At 46.4% G+C, this 22695-nt stretch overlaps 2 protein-coding genes across 7 annotated transcripts in view; one reads left to right on the top strand and one right to left on the bottom strand.

The window, feature by feature from the left end:
* The window catches only part of MOB2 (MOB kinase activator 2), a 163846-nt gene extending 155405 nt beyond the window's left edge, over positions 1-8441 (top strand). For all 6 annotated transcript variants that reach the window (XM_084630033.1, XM_084630029.1, XM_084630032.1 and 3 more), the window contains exons 4-5: positions 3344-3468; positions 7216-8441. In XM_084630033.1, coding sequence (XP_084486159.1) covers positions 3344-3468; positions 7216-7514 — 424 coding nt within the window. In that variant the 3' untranslated portion in view covers positions 7515-8441. The remainder of the gene's footprint in view (positions 1-3343; positions 3469-7215) is intronic.
* BRSK2 (BR serine/threonine kinase 2) overlaps positions 1-22695 on the bottom strand; it is a 499877-nt gene that overhangs the window by 21263 nt on the left and 455919 nt on the right. The gene's annotated exons all lie outside the window — the stretch shown is intronic.

Raw genomic sequence — 22695 nt, 5'->3', positions numbered from 1 at the left:
GACTGTGCTTGATCCTTGGCGTGAGGAAAAATATCCCTGGCCAGTTCAGATGCACAAACAATACTGGCTGGTGGTTTCTACTCTGCCTGGCAAGCCCTGCCCATCCTGAAGTATGAAATGGGAGAGACACCAATTCAATCAATTTCTTACACTTAGGGCTGGTCTTCATTACCTCCGCTGCTGCCTCAATGCAGCAGGGGTCGATTTAATGGGTCTAGTGAAGGTCCGCTAAATCGACCACAGAGTGCTCTCCGGTCGACCCCGGTACTCCAGCTCCCTGAGAAGATTGAGGTAAGTTGATGGGAGAAGACACCAGGGTAAGTTGACCTAAGCTACATCAACTCCAGCTACGTTATTCACGTAGCTAGCTGGAGTACCGTAACTTAAGTCAACTTACACTGGTAGTGAAGACAAGCCCTCTAATGATAACTGAGGAGTGTCCAGAACTGAGTCTTTCACTCCTAAAGGATGACTAAGGAATATGAAACCAAGTCTCTTGTTGTGACCTTGGTCAAAATGCTTAATTTCTATTGAAGTTTCCCATTTGTAAAATGGGGATGCTTTCTTTCTCCGACCCTTTGGCTGTTCAGAGTGTAGTTTTTTGGGCATGTCTCTTAACAAATACATGTACAGCACCTAGAACAGTAGATCCCTGATTTTGGTTGGGGCCTGTAGGTGCTACCATAATATAAATCAGTAATAAACACTACTTTATCACAATTATTATTAGAATTCAGATTCACTCCTTTTAATGATTATAATTGTAAATCAAATGCACAGCTACAAAATGGGGAATGTCAGACTAGGTGGTAGAATGGCTGAAAAGGATCCGGGAGTTACAGCGGATCACACATTGAATATGAGTCAGCAAAGTGATGCAGTTGCGAAAAAGACTAATATCATTCTGGGGTATATTAAGAGCAGTGTTGTATGGAAGACCCGGGAGGTAATTGTCCTCTGCAGTGGTGAGGCCTCAGCTGGCGCACTGTGTCCAGTTTTGGGCACCACGCTTTAAGATTTGAACGAATTGGAGAGAGTTCCAAGGGACAGCAACAGAAGTGATAAAAGGTTTAGAAAACCTGACCTACGAGGGGAAAGGTTTAAAAAAAAAAAAAAAAAAAAACTAGCCATGTTTAGTCTTGAGAAAAGAAGACTGGGGAGACCTGATCATTTTCACATATGTTAAGGGTTGCTACGAAGAGGTTGGTGATCAACTGTCCTCTGTGTCCACTGGGGACAGGACAAGAAGTAATGGGCTTAATCTGCAGCAAGGGAGATTTAAGTTAGATATTAGGAAATCCTTCCTAATTATAAGGATAGTTAAGCACTGGACTAGGCTTCCAAGGGAGGTTGTGGAATCCCTGTCTTTAGAGATTAACAGGTTAGACAAACGCCTGTCAGGGACAGTCTAGGTATATTTTGTCCTGCCTAGATGCAGGAGGCTGGACTAAATGATCTCTCGAGGTCCCTTCCAGCCCTACATTTCAATGGTTCTAATCATTCTGTTTGGTGGAAGGGAGCTGGTAGAACCTGAGTTACAAACACCCGCCAACCGCACACCTCATTTGGAAGTAGAAGTACACAATCAGGCAGCAGGGGGGAAAAAGCCAAGTACAGTACAGTACTGTGTTAAACATAAACTACTAAAAAATAAAGGGGAAGCAGCATTTTTCTTCTGCCTAGTGAAGTTTCAAAGCTGTATTAAGCCAATGTTCAGTTGTAAATTTTGAAAGAACCACCCTCATGTTCAGAGTTATGAACATTTCAGTGTTCGGAACAACCTCCAGTCCCGAGGTGTCTGTAACTCTGAGGTTCTGCTGTATCTGTGGTTCTTTATTAAAATTTCCTGTTCTATATTAAGAATGGATATATTTGAAGGCCGCTGTTAATTGATATGGTTAGGGGCTAGTAAACTTTAATTATACTTGTTACCTTTTCTTGGAAACAGTTTGCATGTCCCATGCCCCTTGAAACAGATCATTCACATGTTCCACAGTGCTGGGGGAGAGATGGTAGAGTTCATAGTGAGTGGAGAATGTAAATGCAGACATGGGGTTAGATGGAGGGGGATGCAGAAGGGATTCTAACATTTGCCCAAAAATTAGATTGAAGATGGACTAAGCTGTTATGCTAGTTAATAAAGAAATGCAGCAGGTACTGGAGGGAGACCAAAACTGGGTACCTAGCATTATGGTGCCATCTCCTGACAGCAAATGTTATTACACTGAATTAACATTGTGTTGGCCTAAAGCAGGGGTTCTCAAACTGGGGGCTGCGAGGTTATTGCATGGGGAGTCGCGAGCTGTCAACCTCCATCCCAAACCCCACTTTGCCTCCAGCATTTATAATGGTATTAAATATATAAAAAAGTATTTTTCATTTATAACGGGGGGTCGCACTCAGAGGCTTGCTATGTGACAGGGGTCACCAGTTAAAAAAAAAAAGTTTGAGAGCCACTGGCCTAGAGTCCCTCCTCCCCAGTTCTGGTAATTTTGTTTAAAGCATTGGGAGGGTCACAGAGTATAATTGACAAAGTACTTTATTTAACAGTCATGTGGCTGTGCTTTACCAAGCACTTTGCACTTCTAGTGCTTTCCATCGGAGGCTTTCTAAAGCACTTCGCCAACAATTAAGCTGTACAGTGTGGTGGGTATCATTAGCCCTCAAAATGTTTTGGAAAATAGGCACATGGAGGGTAAGTGACTTATCCAAACCTCACAATATGTCACCGTCAAAGCTGGGAACAGAACTGTGAGAGCCTGCTTTAACAAAGCTGCCTCCTGGCATTCTCTTTAGCCCTTTTCTGTGGATTTGTCCTGCTCGGGGAAAGTAACACTCAGGTGATACAGGCCTCCATTCTGGGCTTGACCTATGGAGGACTTTCCTTTGCAAGTTGTCGGTGTTGCTAGTGCTGCTGACAGCATTGAGTGAGCTCACTGGCAGAAGCGGAACGGTAAATGGAAAGTTCTGTACTGCTTTTATAAAGGAGATAGTGTCCGGACTTCCTATCTAGGAAACCATTCTGAAGTGAGTCGCTATAGGAATCCATGGCCTGTACTTCAGTAATGTTGTTGGCTCGCTTAAAAGCCCAAACAGCTTGAAAAAATAAATGTTGTCTCTTGCCAGGCATTGGGTTTTGGGGGAAGTTTGACATCAACGTATATCTGTAAGTGTCCTTTTTAAAAAAGAAGAAATCTGTCTGCTGCTGCTGAAGTTCTTATAGTTTAGTTAGAGTGTTCAGCTACTTGGCCAGAAGCATGTGCCTGTGTACTTTTATAAGTGTGCTGTAAATCAAGCTGAGGGTCCTAAGTGTAACACACAACACTGGCAATTCTCTCCACAGACAGTACTACTGGTATGATGAGCGGGGAAAGAAGATAAAGTGCACGGCCCCTCAGTACGTTGACTTTGTCATGAGTTCGGTGCAGAAGCTAGTGACGGACGAGGATGTCTTTCCTACAAAATATGGTATGTTTGCTCCTGGGAGAAGTGTCCTCTGATCTCTCTCTCTCTCTGAAAGGGGTATTCATCATCCAGAAGTCACAAACGCTGCACTAACGGTGCAGAAGTGTACTTCATTTGTGCTGTCTATTCTTAATTTATTACTCTGAACTTGCTAATTCTTTCTTTCTGGGCTGAAATTTTGCATGCTTGGTCTAAACCCAAATATGAATGTTTTGAAAAGCTAGAGCAAAACTTCTAAAGCCGGTTTTTCGTTACAAAAGCATTTTGACTGGAGGGAAAGAATACTGGGCCTGATTCATCCCTGAATTGCAGTGGGGTTACTCCAGTGATGAATATGGCCTGTTTATCTTTGCCATGTGCATCGGGGTTGTCACCCTGATTCTCACAATCCTTCAGTCTCTCCTGGTGTGCTACTATGATGAGCATTTTCCTTTTTCACACCTTTCCTTGCACACTCTCCCAGAGCTTGGATCTAGTAACAGTATTGCAGGAGACAACGGGACAAATTGATCGCATTATTTCCTATTTTCATAGCCTTGAAAGCCAGAAGGGACTATTACATTATCCAGTATCACAGGCCATCGCATTTTGCCCAAATACCTCAAAGTTTAGCTCAATGATTCCGGTTCGAACAAAGCGTTTTAGCCCTTAGGAAACTGAAGTGTTGTGTGCCACAGGTGGAGAAGAGGGGACAGATGACAGCCTGTGAGGTAGCAGGAAATAAACACTGCATCCGTAGAGTCACAGAAAACCCATAGTCCCATGGTTAATCCAGGAAAAGTGTGTTCACTTTTTACAGGGCTTCTCAATACATGGTTCACGTTCTATAAACAGATTGGATAGTGCTGGGGACACCTCCCCTCCCATTCACAGCTGCACAACATTGCTGTGGAAACATCAGTTGCCTACCTAGACAAGTGATATTTGAAAAGCATTTGTTTACTGCTAATTGTTATGTTGGTGGCTCCAGTCACCCCCACTCCTCCTTGTGCAGCAGCGAGGATGGGTCTCCCTGTTTCCAGCTGCTTTAACAGGGATCTAGGTTCTTAATTGCAATGAAGTAGTTACTTCACTGAACAAGTAGCTGGAAGTAAGGAGTTGGCGTTACCACTCTGCTACCTGGCTTTCTGTGCAGATCACCAGCAAGCGTTCTGCAGACTAAGGACTGTGGAACTGTTAAATCATTAACACACAATGCACGTAGCTTAACCCTAGGAGAGAAAAGGAAACCATGAACTCCTAGAGATTTGCAGAGCCACCTTTTTGCCAAACCAGCAGGTCTTTCCATCTTCTTCCACTCCCTTAGGCCCTGTCCACAGTTGTAGTGGCATGTAGGGTATGTGTAGCTACACGTGGCAGTGAAAAGCTCTGGCAGGGGGAGACTGCCAGCAAGGAGCTGCTGGGACTTTTCCCCATTGTGTCCCTTAGAAAGAGCCTTTCCGCACTGCCAGAGTCTTTCACTGGGGTAGGGAAAAGCTCTGGCAGCAGGACACCACACTGCTAAAAATAGCAGCGTAGACGTGGCAGGCACTGCTTGGGCATGTAGGATACATACCCTAAGGGATCTGGCCCGTCTATTCAACTCACCGAAAAAATACCTCACCACCTACGCTGTATTTACACCCATGCTGGGTGTGTAGTGTCTGTACTCTCTACAGGCCACCGTAACTGTGGACCTACCCAAAGTCCTTTTGAGTTATTCTGGAGGAGCCAGTTTTCAGAGGGGGGAAATTATTTGTGAGCTCACGGAGGTAGAGCCCACCTTCACGCCTGTTTGGATAGCACCAGCATCTGACCTCTGTAATCCCTTCACACCATTGCTAGTGGAGCACTGGAACTTCAAAGGGGATGAACCGGTTAGCAGGCAGCTGCAGGCTATGAAACAACCTCTTTCTACAACTATTAAAAAAAAACAAAAAACAAGCAACTTTCTACGCAGGGTGGTGGGGAGAGTTTGGGTTGCTTTTGCCTCTTTAGTCTGAACTCCCCTCCTCCCCCACTCCGTAGAAAGTGATGTACCTGCCACCTTATTCCATATCTGTGTCTTACTGAGTGGTGAATCAATAAACCCATCTACGACTTGAAATGTAAGGAAAAATGCAATCTTAGCAATATAGCCAGGCCTCAACAATGTACAGAATCTGAAAGAATTACTGTACCTTCTAGATGTGATTAACTAGATTATTATGGGGGTGGGGGGAACAGTCCCCTTGTATTCATCATGGAACCTGTACACTAGAATGGCCAGCACACTGGGGGATGGATGTAATCAAGAACTAAACAGCTGCTTCAGCCCCCAGAGAGAGACTTCGCTGTTACATAGAAATGTTGTGTGGAGCTACTAGCTGAGTAATAACAAGCATCTGAATGTGGACCAGAGGCATGTAGGGGGGAGAATATCATTCTGGCAATCAAATCACTAGCTCCTAGCTAAGCCAGTTCCTTAACCCCTTTTTGCCTATGACATTTTTTAATTTAGTTATTACAGGGGTCATCAGGATCTCATATTGGTCTACTTCACAAGCAAATATGGCTGTCACAAAGGAGCCAAATGAGAAGTTGCACGTATGACTGTCCTAAGTCCTCCCCTACATGTATGTTTGCTGTCCCTGGATGTTTGAACAGCACTGAATATAATCTGACTACTATCATGATGATGGTGAAGGCCAGACTGCTGGTCTGGTCTGCACCTAAATCCTGGGTGCATGTTAGGATGAAAATGAAAACTGACCTCCTCATGAGTGCCATCAAACAGCAGTTGTGTCCTCCACTTTAATTGGAGTGTGCGTATGTTTCTAATTCTGCATGTGTTCTCCCCAGAGTGCATTAGGGAGCCAAGCCATCAGAGGAACATAGCTGTGTAGCAACCTGAGAGGGCAAATCTGTTTCTCCTGTTGGTTGGTGCTATTAACAAGGAAACTGAGGAGTCTGTTAAAAAGAAAATAATTTTTCCATCTTGGGTTAGGTGCACAACTCTGGACACGGCACTCAGGTGCCTGTCCACAGGGCAGTATGCAATCTAAATTTAGTTTGTCCAGACTTGTTTTGTAGCAGTGCAGATCCTACTGCAGCGTGTCATCAGGCTATGAAAAGTACTATTGTCTAGGACTAAGTAATCCTAATATCACGAGTTAAATTAGTGCCTCTAGATTATGCAGTACATGGTAAATCTTGCAGTGGATAACTTTGTAGAGGACTTTATACCTGTACTGCACACACACCAGGGCCTAGATTTGTGCAATATGGTACAGGTATGGAACTTTCTTTAGTTCCCACTCCACCTACGAATGGATCCCCCAGCTTGCGGGTACTTGCAGCAGCATCTAGGCCCAGACCCAGACGTGTGGACTGAAAACCTGGGGGGTGGAGCAGAAGTGTGGTTACAACTGAGGAGGGTGAACAGGCAGGCAGATGAGGAGTTGTCTGCCAGGTTTCACTGGAGTTGTGGCCCCCAAAATTGAGATATTAAAAACAATAAATTTGGGTGGGCGTTTGCTTCCTAATAAACTTGCAAGAGTTGGCAGCCCTGGAAGGGGAATAAGCAATGGCAGTGTTGACTGATGGGCTCCATCCAGTTAAATCCTACTTCTCCATTACAGCTTTAAAGACAATATCCTGCCTTTTAAAAAGAAGTAAGTTGCACCAGTCTGTACATTGGCAGGGACAGATGCTTCCCTTCGGCTGAAACGATGGATTTGATCACCTAGCACTACGTGCGTGTCTCAGGTTTTCTTTCTCTCCTCTTCACAGGCAAAGAATTCCCCAACTCCTTTGAGTCCTTAGTAAAGAAGATTTGCAAGTATCTGTTCCATGTGCTGGCCCACATCTACTCCTCCCACTTTAAGGAGACTTTGGCACTGGAGCTGCATGGACACTTAAATACACTCTACACACACTTCATCCTATTCATCAGGGAGTTCAACCTGGTGGACCCTAAAGAAACCACCATCATGGATGACCTCACGGAGATCCTCTGCAGCAGCGGGAGCAGTAGTAATGGGAGTGGCAACAGCTGCGCAGGAGCACAGAACCATGTGAAGGAGAGATGAGCCTTCCTCTGGAGCAAAACTAACATTAACATAAAAACAATATTATATATTCTATATATATGTGTGTGTGTGTGTATGTGTGTGTGTATATGTGCATATATATATACAGACATACACAGCGATGAAAGTTTAAGAAATTATGCTGCCACCACAGGACGTGTAGTCGTGTGGGACTGTACGGAGCTTTTGTTAATGCACCATCTGGTGAGAAGTTGCACCAATCTTATTTTATTGTTTTCTCCTGTTCCTTCTTTCTTTTCCCCCTGTCAGATGGCTGACGAATGCTGTTTTTAGAGAAGAACCATGTGTTTGAGTTGGGCTGCTGTTCTTTTTTTTTGGTCTTTTTTCCCTCAGTCTTGAGTGCAAGCCCTTCTGTCTTTCTAGGATGGTGGTACTGCCATTTTAAAAATATATATTATGTTATAAGAAGTGACTTTTACTCTGAAGTGGCTTAAATGCAGATTTTGTTTTGGGGTTTGGTTTTTACATAGACTCCCCCTCCCAGTTTTACATAGAGTCCCCAGTCAATTGCATCTTGCCCTTTGCTGGCTTGGAATGGGAAGAAGAGATGCCTGGCTTGACTGTAGTAGCGGTAGGGGCTTGCTACAAATGTAGTGGGTGTGATGCTTCATCTGTCTATGAACCTGCAAGAGGATCCACAAGGCTTTCTGCTTGTTGCTCCAACAAAATACGTATACTTGTTTCCCTGCCCCTCCCGTCCCAGGCACACATCCAGAAATAATAGTAGTGAGATCACTGGGGTCTGTAAGAGCCACCACCATTAACTTCCCATAGAAAAGGGGGTCAGGGGGAGAAGGGTGCACTGGGTCAGTCACCGGCTGTGATAGAGAGATGGCTGTTGGCATAAAATTATATTGTTGGCTTATTTTAGTTCATCTGTTCAATAATAAAAAAATTTCTATCAGGCACGAGCCTTGTTTTTGTCTGCAGCGACACAAATCACTAAATCTTTGCTTAAAAGATGCAGAGGTGGTTTGCCAGGTGAGCACATGGGAGACTGTTAGCCTGGCTAGGTACCTGCAGATAGTCTAATTTTGAAAGGATAATGTCAACCAATTTTAAAAAAACCTGCTATTTTCCAACCCATACATCACATTTTGTTCATTTTATGCATTGCTACCATAATATAAACAAGTACCCGCAGAGGGTGCTGCAGCGTGATAAGAACTGCATATACCTGTTTGTACAGAATCGGTGCTGAACAGCTTACAGTCTCCGAAGTAGTGGGGACAAGGGATATACACACCTGTGTGAACTTTTCATGCACACTTTAATCTCCAGTCTGCATATTGTTTCTAATTACATAAAGACTTCTCACCAGTTGCTTGGCTAATTTCTTGTTGGCACTGTGGCAGAAGTCTTGAGGTGGGACTTGGAGAGACCAATAACCTTATTAATTAGTTCAGGGAAGGTGTCAGCTTAAGGTATACTCAATCTTATATCCTAACGAGGCTGTTGCAAACATCATTCTTTTGTATGTACTCCCTTGTTTGCACCATATTGTAGAAACACCAGAGCAGCAATTGGACCAATAATTGCTTGCTTCAAGGGACCTTCAGGCACTGATTGGTGTTATGAAAATAGTGGCAATTTTGAAGTTAAGGGAGGGGCTGATCTATTTGGGCTACCTTGAGCATAAACTTTCACAACCCTGTCTGCTGGACAGCTATATGTTCAGATATGCCAGGCGTAGATTTCCCACAACACTGTACCTGCTCAAGGTCAGGGACAGAAGGCTAGTGACTGTCCTTAATCTAAAGGTAAGCCTCTGCCCTGAGGTACAGTACCCTGCCTATGTGAAGGGGAGACATCTTTTTAATGGATAATTAGCATCGGACAGTTACTTCCAACCAGTAAGCTGGTTTAGTAGGACACAGGGTAAGTTAGGAATTCATTAATTTAGTGCCTTTACAAAAGTTAGAAAGCTACTAAGTATTCATGCAGAAGCCCGTGACATCACCTAGCCCCATTTAAAACAAAAAACAATTCCTCCCATTAAAGACAGATGACTAAACAGTGTTAAATGTATTGTGGTCTTCAACTGCAATCTATGGGTAGGAGAGCAGCCAGTATAGAGTACAAAAGTGAAAGCTAAGAATTCCTCAGTTCTCATCCTGGCTGCCCCCTAACCTCTGGGCAAGTTAGCTAGGGCCAACTTCTCAAAAGTAAACAGTAATTTTGGGGGGGCTACCATTTTTGAGAACCCAACCTGAGACACCCCTTAAAGGGGCCTGATTTTCAGAAAGTGCTAAACATTCACCCTCTGAAAATCAAAACCTATAAAAGTGTCAAGTTGGGCACTCCAAACCAGGAGTCAGTTTTGAATATTTAGGTGTTAGAGCCCAGTTCTGCAGTCATCAAAGTTAGGGCAAAGCGCCTGTTGACTTCACCCATTCTGCTTGAGTTTCCTTATGTCTAGCATGGGATTAAATTTCTCTCCTGCCTAAGAGGAAACTTGTGCTAGTGTCTTAAAAGCATTGTAGGCAAGCCCATGTAGACACTTAGCTTGGTTTAAAAGCACCTTCTATCGGTTAGGTCAGTTCCTTACCAATTTAAACTACAATTAAACAAAAGCCTTCTATGTGATAAGGTCCGCAGAGCCATTGGACTGAGACATTCCCATCTGCTCGTAGCTTGGGGCAGAATCAGATCTATCAGGCACTGGCAGTAGGCTGCATCTCACCTGAAGTTCCAGCTAATTTTATCTGCCTCACCAGCAGTCCGCAACTCAGCCACCCCTCCCTGCTGTAGTGGTTTAGGGAGGAGCATTTCAAACTTCTCCCTAATAACAATTTGGTCCTAGCTGTCCCTGCCTTTTGATAACATTGTCCTCACAGTTCCACTTGCCCTTCTCTGAGGCATGTGTTGCTTCAGGGACAGATCTAAGCTAAAAACGCCAGAGTTAAAAGAAGGGTCTGTCTCCTTGGGGAGCTCAACCTGTTCTGGGGTCAGGCTGCTGCTCACAGGAAAGTCGCCAGACAGGATTGAAAAACTGCCTTTAGGCACGAACAGATCATTTCCATGAGGGAAGTGTGTCAGACGGAAGTTCATGCCCAAGTCCTTAGAGCCTTCGCTCCTGCCTGTGGAGCTCAGCCGCCATCTCCTGGCACGGATGGAGGAGACAGATGGGGCTTTCAAGCTCAGCTCTCTCTCCTCCTGCTATCACCTCTTCCCAGACCTTCCAGCTGATCCCTAGTGATATCCCAGGCTGGGATCTCTGCTGAAAGAACAGACCAAATAGATTCCATGCACAAGAGAAGGCAGAGGGTCAAGAGAACTCAATCTGGAAGCCCTAGCCAGTGCCTTCCTTGAGAAACCCGTGCAGGGGAGGGGAGACAATAAACCCAGCCTCTTTGAGGACAGGGTGACAGCTAGTCACTTGAAATATTTTTGGACCATTCTCTGAAGCAGAATTATGGGGACAAACTCCCCAGAAGGAGCTAAATGAATAAAGCATCCAGCTTCATGGAGTGGAGCCTGGCAGCTCAGTGCTGGGGAAAAAACCCAGGCCACAGCTAGGTACTGATTCCATTAGGCATGCACAGACCCCCCCCAAATGGGATTCCTCCTCAGGGAAAGAGGGCAGCTGTCCAAACCAGAGTTAGGGTGTTTTATATATATTATTTGATCCAATATATACTCCCCCGCAAAGGTCAGACTCCATCAGGCAAAGGACTGTGAAACCACACTTAGGAGGTCTGCAGCCACCTTAGACGAGCTATATGTATCCCTCTTTGTACTCGTGAAGATGGAACAAAAGGATTTTCTACCGCACCTAAACAACAGGAAAAGAGTTGGGCTGTCCTTCCCTGCTGCTGTGGGTCACCAATCCCTAGTATGCAGGTTATTCCCCTCAGCTTCTGTTGCAGATTCCCATGCTTCATCTCAGCTGGCCAGGGTGTGACAAGATGGACAGCAGCCCAGCTGTGAAAGAACAAGCAGACGCTAGGAGGGCTTTTTGGCCCCTTACTTTTCTTTCTTTCTAACCCTCCCCACTGCTGCCTTCCACCCTATAAAGCCAGAAGGTTCCTCTGTGTGCACCAATCCAAACACATCGTGGTAAAATTACCAAAGGTCTGTAGTGCTCAGGGGCTCTGTTTCTAAATAAGGGAGGTTTTTACCTGGAAGAGCGGCCACCTCACTATACAAGCCCTTCACAGGGAGCCAGGTCCAGGCAGGCATCACCTTAAAGCCTGTCTCTTCAGTAGGAAAACTCTCCAGTGGCATTATAGGGGAAAAAATGAGCCCTGTCATCCCACACACTCTGTGCGTCTCCACAAGCATTGCTAACAAGGAGGGGCAGATGGGTCACGCTCAACCTAACAATCCGTGGCTTAAGGCCTTCTCCCTGAAAATGATAGTGGGATATAAATCTGTTTCTCATGGGTATATGGAGGTTCACTCCTTGAGATCAGCTGCTCAGGCGAATCTGTGCTCAATTCTCTTAGTGCTACAGGGGAAAGTAGAGGTTATTCAGAGGTGTCCACTTACAATTCTAACAGGACATTATAGACAGGAACAGAGGTCACAAGGCAAGGTGCGTTAGTCCCTGAAGCAGAGGTGAAAGTAAGCCGGTCCGGTACAGCGTACCAGCAAGGGCTGGTACACGGCCGACCGTACCGGCAGGGGGCAGCCTCCCCGGGCCCTTTAAATCACCACCAGAGCCCCGCTATCGGAGCCTAGGGGTAGCGGCGGTGGTGGCCTTGGGCTCTGGCAGTGATTTAAAGGGCCCGGGGATTTTAAAGACCCTGCCCCTTCTGGTTGAGGCCTTGCCCCCTGCTCAGGACTCTGGCATACCGGTAAGTCCTTAAAGTTACTTTCACCCCTGCCCTGAAATAACAGGAGAAAATACATGTTTGCAAATGGTGCCTAGAACAAATGCAGGCAGGGTGCTGAGGCGAGACAGCAGCTTCCCTCCGCTGCCTCACAGCGATCTGCGTGACTCCCAACTAGCTCAAGCTGGAGTTCGGCTCCAGAATGGGGCCACGGCTTCTTTCAATGTGGGAGCAAATGTCTTGTTGGCCAAAACAAGGTGGCAGGACACTGTCCACAGAGAGTACCCAGTGGTGCAAGAACCGCAGGAATAGCTTTGTTTCATTCCCAATATCAAGCAACCCGTAGAAATGCCATGACATGAATGAAATCATCCAGCAGCTACTTCCGATCAAGATGAAATTGGATTGAAGAGTGTAACCTGTACCCAGAAATATCCTGATATACTGTAAGCCAACTGGATGAGCTGGTGATTGACCTCTCTGCATCGGGACACAGCCACAAAGTAGCCTCGCCATGTGCTAGGCCCTGGAATGAATGACCTCTCCTAAAGCAGAGATTTTTTTTCTTTCCACCTCTCCCACAGCACCCCAGAACAATGCAAAATGTGAGAACAAGAGAGCAGCGTGCTACTGTGCAGGCCTTCCCGGCCGAAGAGGCCCTGGTTCTCCGATCTGCTTCACCTAACATTTGACCTTCCCCTGCCTCTAGCCACAGGGGAGGTCTGCTACTGCAAAGCCAATCTTCCATCTGGGACCAGACAAGTTTCAAATGGATATTAGGATGAAGTGATGATTGCTGTTCTGGATCCGAAAAAGAACATAGTCTAGTGCAGGGGTCGGCAACCCACGGGTCTGGAGCCGCATGCGGCTCTTTGGCCGCCCCCTTGCGGGCAGCCGTTTTCTGAGGAGGTGTGAGGTGGAGGCTCTGGCCGGGAGGTGCTTACCACAGGCGGCTCCCAGCCAGTGGCACAGCGGGGCTCAGCAAGCTGCCTGCCCGCCCCGGCCCCACGCCACTCCCAGCAGCGGCCGGCTGCTGGCCCTTTGGGGGAAGGGGGGCAGCGGGTCTCTGGATGCTGCCCGTGCCTGCAATCACCGCCCCCGCAGCTGTGAGGACGGTGCTGGGGGCGGGGGCAGCGTGCGGAACGCCCCCTCCATCCCCCGCCAGGGGCGCGCAGAGACGGGCCAGCAGCCGGCCGCTTCCAGCAGCAGCGTGGGGCCAGGGCAGGCAGGCAGCTTGCTGAGCCCTGCTGTGCCACCGGCTGGGAGCCACCTGTGGTATGCGCCTCCCGGCCAGAGCCTCCACCTCGCACCCCCTCCTGCACCCCAACCCTCTGCCCCAGGTCAGAACCCCCTCCTGCACCCAGACACCGCACCCCAAGCCCCTGCTTTGTGATCAAGGAAGACTGGCACCCAGCAGAAGAGGTGGGACGTTTGCATGCAGGGGATTTGGAGTCTGATACAAAGCCAGGGTGAGGTTCTCATAAGCACATAATCCACCGCAGCATGGGTGTAGTTATTGTCGTCTTGGGTACGCAAAGTTCCTGGCACCCTGTGATACAGCAGGGCAGAGACCACTCAGCCCCCAGGGAGCACACACATTTTACTGTGACCCCCTTCCAGGATACTGGCCTTATTCAGAGCCTCACTTGAGGGACTGTCACGGCACTGCAGGCCCTGTAGCAAATGCATTTTAACAAACCCAAATCTAAATGCAAGTATTTGCCGGAGAGATGGGTCCAAACTTATTTGTATGTCCGTAACATCAGTAGGCCCCAACTGAGATCAGGTCCCCACTGTGCTGGGGGTGCTGTACAAATGCAGGGGGTGTGCCTACATTGCAATCAGATGCGTGGTTGCAGCTCTGCTTGCTTTAATTTAGCTCCTCTGGCTAAAGATATCCGTGAAGATGCAGCGGCATGGAGCCAGCAGGGTTTAACACCGCGGCTACATACCCAGGCTGTAGGCAGTCTGGTGCAGCCCTCGCTGAAGCACCTGGAGTCTAGTTGCATTGAAAGTATTGGTGAGAAATGATAACTTGAATGTGTTCAGTTATTATTAGCTGATAAATTCTAACTCTACGAGTAGCTTTGCGTGTGATGCGGCTCTTGAAATATTTTGGTCAAAGACCAAAAAAAAATTTTTAAATGGCTTCTCTTCTTTGAAAGGTTGCCAACCCCTGGTCTAGTGATTGGTGCAAAGTCCATAGTGTAACTACCATGCTGAATAAGTTGAAACATAGCATTAAGTACCCTCCGGGGGGCCTGAATGTAGGTGTCCAAACGAAAAGGTCAAATCTCTGTAGGCTACTGTTAGCCGCGTGTCTGAGGAAGTTTTGTACAAAGTCCGACATTAAAGGCTTCCTTAGAGCTACAAAACTTACTCCAGCCCCAAAAGGCCATAGAGCCTTAACCTGGAACCTCTTTCTGCTCCTTACAACAGGACCCAGCTTGAACTCCTGCAGGAGGGGTTATTACACTTCCCACCCATTAGAGCAGACCTCCAGGTAGCCACTATCTCCAAACAGATGAGTTTATGAGAACCAGTGCTGTACTTTTAATTCAGATGGGTGGTCCTCACATCTGTCATTGTGTTCGTTCCCCAAGTCAAGCCAAGAAATATTCTTCTGCTGTTAAGCATCAAAATCCAGTCCTTAGGAGCACTGACAGCTCAGGGCAGAGAAGTCATGTCTCCTGTACTGAGATCTGCTAGGCAGCTTCATAGCCATCAATATACGAATTCACCAAAATTGTACGTATTTGTCATCTTTAGCCAATGCCCCCCCCCCCTTTTTTTTTGGCAGAAATCTTCTCCATGCTTTAGTGCTCAGGAGAAGATGGAGGATAAAGAGCCTGCTTCCACTCTACAGGCCCAGTGCGACAAAAATCCGATTGTCATGGATGTGTAGCCTTTGGCATGATGAAGACAAAAAAACCCCAAAACGTATTGGTGCTCACCTGAAAATTTCTTGGAGACAAATGGATCCTCCAGAATGGAGGTGGCGATTGACACCCAAGGATTTGGGTTTGTTGTCATTAGGTGGAATTTACCAAGTTCTGCAAGGTGAGAAATCGCAGCGCTTTCTTCTCAAAGTATATTTCACAGTGGGTATGTTAGGAAAGTAGATTTGAATACCCTGGCTGTGGGAGCAGCCTCAACTAGAGGGAAATTGAGGGGGCAGGGCATTCCCCAGCTGCCAGGGCCTGACAAGTCTGGGTCTGCCTGCAAGCTGGCTGACGTACCCATTGGAATGGATCTGTGGACTTTTTTACTCAAAGAAATGAAATTTTCAGGAAAGCACACATACATTTTCCTACTCTATACAGACTCTGTCACTGGTTTAACTAAATCCTTTTTAAGACAGATTTCATTAAAACCAGTGCAACTTTCTCATGCAGAAACACCTGTAGTTAAAGTTAGTGTGTGTAGCCCAGGCCATTGTTAACACACACAAAGCCCTCAAACCCTTTGGCACTGCTAGAAAGGCCTTAGCCAAAAGATGGCTCATCCAGGTCTTGATTCTTGGCCCATTTATGTCAGTGGAAAGAGTCCCAATGACTGCAGCTAACTATGATTAATACCCTTTGTCACTAATGTTTGTTCAGTGTTCAGAACATAAAGGGAGCACCACCTGCCGGCTCTGCAGACTTGGGGCAGGAAGGAGACCCGCCGGTCAGCAACCTGGTAATGTAACACTCGGGCTATGGTTACACTAGAGAGCTTACAGCAGCGCTGCTGTAAGATCGCTGGTACGGTTGCTCTAAGCCGACAGCTCTCCTGCAAGTGGCGGTAGCTATGTCGGTGGGCGAAGCTCTCCCGCCGACATGCACTATCCACACTGGCGTTTAAATCGGCATAAGTTATGTCGCTCGGGGTGGGGCGGGGTGGCTAATTCCCACCATTGAGCGACATAACTGATGTCGACTTAAGCTGTAGTGTAGCCCTAGCCCCAGACACTGACATTTGTGTACATTCATGGGTTGGTGTGAACCGGAGCCCACCCCCTCTCTGCCCCGCCACAGCATGGCTTGGATTTAATAACAGGATGGTGACCATGGGAATTAGGGCAATCATACGGGGGCACCTACTGCTCAAAATAAGAAAGTAAGGAATGTTCCAGCCTATTGTGGGATTCTGATTGGATTAGCAACCCTCCCTGCTTTATTATCACATAGAATATCAGGGTTGGAGGTCATCTAGTCCAACCCCCTGCTCAAAGCAGGGCCAATCCCCAATTTTTGCCCCAGATCCCTAAGTGGCCTCCTCAAGGATTGAGCTCACAACCCTGGGTTTAGCAGGCCAATGCTCAACCCACCGAGCTATCCCTCCCCCCAGTCTCCCTGATGAAGGGAAATGCTGAATTACAGCTGGAGAAGGGAGATTAGAAAATCCATTATAACAGGTTAATTATCTGTTGCTAGTGTTCATTTCTGATCCAGGTGCTACTCAGAGAAATGGCTTGGATAGTTTGTAGAAAAGTTGTTTTATTTTGCTTGTTCCACACATGGAAAATGGTGTCTGGCCTGTGCTGAAGAATCACGGTGCCTCCGGTTGTTTTTAATGTGTTACTTGTACAACAGGAAAGCTGCTTTGCAGCTGGCGTGAACTCAGGCTTCCTCCATACCCTCTCACTTCAGTGACGCTGTAGCTTGTTTGAACGGTGGATAACAAAAGGGGGAAGAAAGATCTTGTGCCAAGAGTCTGCTGTGATCTCTATTTTACTGTCAAAAGACTGAATGTACCCTATTTATTTATTTTGCATACACAGGGTATACTTTAGGGCAGCGTTTCTCAAACTGGGGTCTGTGAGAGTACTCCAGGGGGTCCGCCGGCCCCGCTGATCAACTCCTCCCCGTCCCTCCCAGTGCCTCTTGCACGCTGGGGAACAGCTGTTCCGCAGCGTGCAGGAGGCACTGGGTGGGAAGGGGAGGAGTGGAGATGGGGCACACGCAGGGGAGGGGGCGGAAAGAGGTGGGGATGAGGAGGGGTGGGGGTGGGGCCTGGGACCGAGTGGGCGGGAGGGCTTGGAGGTCTGCGAAAAATTTAAAATCAAAATGGGTGTCCTCGGGTTGCTAAAGTTTGAGAACTGCTGCTCTGGGGTGATATCATGAGAAGGGAGAAGAATCTATTAAGGTATCTATGCACACCTGTCTCAAGGAGGCGAGCAAACTTGCCTCTTCGTGACACCACTGCACATACAGCCTGCTCAGTGGGGAACAGGACACTGCTCCTGCTAGGACAATTGAAATCAGGGAGAGAGGAAGCCTGGTCTTGAGGCTAAGGATGATTTTGTTTTTTTTTTAGTTCCAAAGGAATTCTTTTGGGAAAGTTCTGTGTGTTGTGTTACACAGGAGGTCAGACTACATGATCACAATGGTCCCGTCTGGCCTTGCAATTTATGAGTCGGGCACTGGCCAGGGACGCAGAAGGTCTGGATTCAAATCTCAGTTCTGCTACAGAATTCCTGTGAAACCTTGGGCAAGTCAGTTAGTCTCTCTCTGCCTCAGTTTCCCACCTGTAAAAATGAGGATAACACCACTTCCTATCCCCCAGCCCTTGTCTGTTTTATCTATTTAGACTGTAAGCTCTTTAGGGCAGGGACAGTCCCTGATTTTATGTCTGTACAGCACCTAAAACAATGTGGCCTTGAGCTCAGTTGTGACCTCTACGTAATAAATACATTAATAATCTAGGGGATCTTGCAAACCGTCATCTGTTGCAGGATTCTCAGACAGCGGTTGCCCTTCTCCGTTTGCAATTAATTAGGAAGTTTTTTGCATCCTTTCCTATCACATACAGACTTCACGCTGGTTAGCTGTCCATTTTGCCACGTTTGAGCTGGATTCCTGTAATGCACCCTACCGTGCAATTCCCAAGGGCTACCTGGAAGTTTCAGCTAGTGCAGAACATGGCAGCCGGTTTGAGAACATTACACCTGCATTTGGTCCATTGCAGTGGCCTCCTTTTTTTGCATCTAGTGCAATTACAAATGGATCCAGACCATACAGGTCTTTATGGATCAAAGCAAGGAAACAGCTCCTCAGCTACAGACCCTAGACTGGAACTCCAGAGGCAGGGCACTCTTTCAAGAGGGCTTTTGAGTCTAAAGGTTGTTCTTCTTAATATTCCAGCTGATGGTGGTTTGTGGACATTCAGGGCATGCATTCCCTTCACTAAGTCTTCGTCTAGAACACGTCTCCAGTGCATTCTATTCTCAACATGGGCATGCGACATCTTATCACAGTGACACCATCTTCTGCAGTTGCTCCTTGGTTGGTCTTCATGAGCTACGAGCTTATTTCTGTTTGAGATCTTCTCTACTGAGAAAGAAAAGGGCTTTTTCCTTTTTGCAGGGTAGTGAGCAGGGGCTGTGGGAGTAGCCAGGGGACTGACAGGTTTAACTCCATTCGAACTACATTAGTGCACTTGCAAGGCACATATTTGCAAACCACTCCCAGCACTTCTGACTAGAGCGAGGAGCACTCGGACCTTGGCTGGAATGATAACCCTTCAATGCTGTGTAGGTCCAAGACTGATTTATGCATTTCCAGCTGAATCCATCTTAATGTAGTCCTGCTCCGGTGCCCCTCCCGGATGTGAAACAGGCTAGTGGAACTAGATACTCTGCACACACAGCTGAGCACAGGATGTAGCCAATTACTTGGAGCTACAGCACCAGTCATTGACCATTCAGAGATGAGCTAGCCCATTCCATCCCGACAGAGGGATGGTGCATCACCAAGGAGAGACAGAGGCCAAGGGCAGGATTTCTTGCTTTTCTCACCATTTCACAAATGAGATCCTGAGATGGGTATCTCCTTTGTCCCCTACAGGGATGGGCAGGGGTCTCCTCTTTTCTTACTTCCCTCCACGTGCTAGGATAAATTCAATGCGGGTAGAATTCCACTGAAGTCAGTGTTCGGGGTATTCACTGTAGCATATTTCTGCTAATATAAGTGGGTGGGAATATTTCAAACCATGTTTGGCAGAACTGGGTTTTAAAATGGTTGTGGTTGGCCTGGTTTGGGTCTCTACAAACACAGCCAAAGAGATCAATCACTGTGCTAGTCCCCAAAAGCCGTTTCTGAGATTGATTCAGTACCTGCAGCTTTTAACTTAAGCTAAACGGCTAGAGTGGAGTTAAGTTTAATTGGTTGGCATTCTAGACCAGCTGTGCCCAGCCTTTACCAGCATGTGGACTAGCTCTCCATAGATTGTCACATGGGTGTGTAGGCAGTAATCCTCAACACAGATGCAGAAATGGTCTTCAATAAAATTATTATAATTTATTCTTGTTAGGTTGTTACAAACTTGCCTGCGTCTTGGATAAAATTGAAGAAATACTTAAGTGCTTTTGTAGACGTGGTGCTTAGAGAAAAATAGTTTTATTTTTAATTGTTTGTTTTATTAAGCAAAGTATTCAAGCTAATTAAAGAAACTTTCTCCTAATAACTGACAGGCATGAGAAGCATCAGCAAGAATACCTCCTCCTCTCCCATAAATCTGTACTTATCACTCCCAGGTCCACTCCCAGATGCTAGAATGCAGTTGTATAACTTCTATTTTGTTGTGATAGTCTATATAGGTTGTTTTATGTAATATTAGAAGCTTTACATTTGAATCGTGATTTTTGTACTTGTATAGGGCGTTTGGGAGCAGTTTTAAATTGCGAATTGTGGGTGAAACTACTGTAGATTGTAATCTTGGGGATGGTGTGATTTAAAAGGCAAATATCCAACAGGAGAGCCTTCTCAATGAGCCAAATGCCTCCCCCTAATTAAGGAATGTGGAGATATTCCTTTCCAAGGATCTCAGAAAGAAGGGATGTACAGCACCTGTTTGTCAGGACCACATAAAGCTGAGACAGGAGCCTCTTCTCTTGTATAAAGCGAAACCTCAGTTTTAAACTCTCACAAAGAATTCTGATTCCTTTTATAAACAGTCTGAAGTCTTCAAAAAGTAGTTCTCAATGGTTGGCTGTCAAACTGGGAGGCCATATCTAGTGGGATCCTGCAGGGATCTTTCCTGAGTCTGGTGCTGTTCAATACTTGGTATTGATACAGTGAACTTGATCAGTTTTTCTCCTCACAACCCCTTCTAGGTTGCAAGGAAGGTGATCTTCAGACAGAGGACTATGATAACATGAACTAGGTACCTTGGGCGGGGGGTGAGAAAACCTGGATTTGTGCTGGAAATGGCCCAACTTGATTATCATACACATTGTAAGGAGAGTGATCACTTTAGATAAGCTATTACCAGCAGGAGAGTGGGGTGGGAGGAGGTATTTTTTCATGTTTTATGTGTATAAAAAGATCTTCTACACTTTCCACAGGATGCATCCGATGAAGTGAGCTGTAGCTCACGAAAGCTTATGCTCAAATAAATTGGTTAGTCTCTAAGGTACCACAAGTACTCCTTTTCTTTTTTGTGAATACAGACTAACACGGCTGTTACTCTGAAACCTAGGTACCTTTTAGTTCACACCAGAAGAGCCCACACAGGGCAATTAGAGTGCAACTCCTAGGGGCGTACTGTGATTCCCACCCCTGTAGTCCCCACGACAGCACAGTGTTGACACAGGCTCAGAGTAAAGTGGATTGCTTTCAAAGTTTGACTTTCTAAGGAGGGTGTCATCTTCAGGACAGAGTGTTGCTTCCAGGCTCTGTTGCTTCCAAGAAGGCATGTGTCTCCACTCCCTGCTTCAACCCATTTTGGGAGAACGGCTACTTTTCCGTTCCCACTGAAGTCCAGGGGGTTGCTCTTGTGCAGCTGAGAGCAGAATTTGGCCCAATGAGAATTTTGCCACTGAACGCACAGTGGAACATGGGCAGATCTTACCTGCTCAGATGTCTCTCTTTGTTCACTACTGGAATGCCAGGAGTGAGAAATATTTAAATTTTAAAAATATTATTCATTTTATATTATGGTGACACCCACAGGCCCTAACTGATTGTGGCCCATTGAGCGAGATGCTGTACAAACACACTGTAAGAGAGAGTCCCGCACTGCAGACCTTATAATCCAAACAGACAAGATGGAAAAGGTGGGAGGGGAATCAGAGGCACAGAGCAAGTAAGTGACTTAACCAAGGTCCCAACGAAGGCCGATGACAGAGCCAGGAATAAAACCCAGGTCTCTCAGTTGCCTGGACAGTGCCCTGCCCACTAGACCAGCGTTTCTCAACGCTGGCCACCAGGGGCTTTTCTTGCAGCCACAGCCTCCTGGGCTGTGATGGGGGCGGGAAGCCGTGGCCCCTCTTCCAGGGCCACCAGTGCGGGTTGGGCCCTGCCACTCTCTGGAGACACAAATGCTGGAAGATTCCCCACTTTCCTTGGGGTGGGGGGGCCCAGCTTCGGCCATGAGGCTTCGGGCTCCATAGCAGGCTCTTGTTCCAGGTTCTGGTCCCAGGCTCACCACCCATGCCATTGTCCCTGGACTCTGTGGGCTCCCTGCCCACCTCCCCATCTAGGGCTTAATTTGTCCCAGAGCTTGCTGGGGCTGAGTAAGTCTGCTGTGAAAAGTGACATTAACAAACATACAAATATCTCTTGTCACAGCAGCAGACTTACTATCTAGCAAGCTTTTTTTAAAAAAGCAACCAAAAGAAACAACAACAAAAAGTCAAGAACATGCAAAGCCCCCTGTTTGTATTTCTATTCTGTTTAGGTCTACTGAAGAATAGAGATCACTGTACATTATTTTTATTACTGAGTCTGAAAAAACCTACATAAATAAATTACAATGATTTGGACATGTATATGTGCATTTTATTTTGTTTTTCCTAAAGTGAATTAAGTATTTTAGGAAAAATTGTCAGCGCGGCCACCAGCAAGAGTTGGTGGTCACACTCTGAGGCCACCAAAAAATATGTTGTGAGAACCCCTGCACTAGACCATACTGTCTGCATCATTACACCTCCATTTTAATGCATGGTATATGTACAGTAAATATAGTTTTAAATACAGTTTAAAAAAGAATGCACCTGTAATTCTGTGTGAACATGCACAAATGACCCATGACCAGACAAAGAGTGGAAACTTCTTAGAATCAGGTTCTGTAACTGCATCCATGCAGGTGAACCTGCACCCAAAAGCAAATCCATTTACTGCAACGGGGCTCCATGCTAGGGTAAAGGGAGGTCTATCATACTATCCACAGAGCACCAACCACTTTACAAACATTAATTATGCCACAAAACTCCTATGTGATGTAAGAACCATATGGATTGAGCCTGAAATATAAATATTAAGTCCCCAATTATTATTTTATTAAACTAGAAAGAATCAGTGTGCTCTTGTTGCCAAGAAGGCCAATGGCATTTTGGGATGTATACGTAGGGGCATAGCCAGCAGATCGAGGGACGTGATTGTTCCCCTCTATTCGACATT

The sequence above is a fragment of the Lepidochelys olivacea genome, assembly GCF_965140295.1.
Source record: "Lepidochelys olivacea isolate rLepOli2 genome assembly, chromosome: 6".
NCBI lineage: Eukaryota > Metazoa > Chordata > Testudines > Cheloniidae > Lepidochelys > Lepidochelys olivacea.
This window is presented reverse-complemented; position numbering and strand designations above follow the sequence as displayed.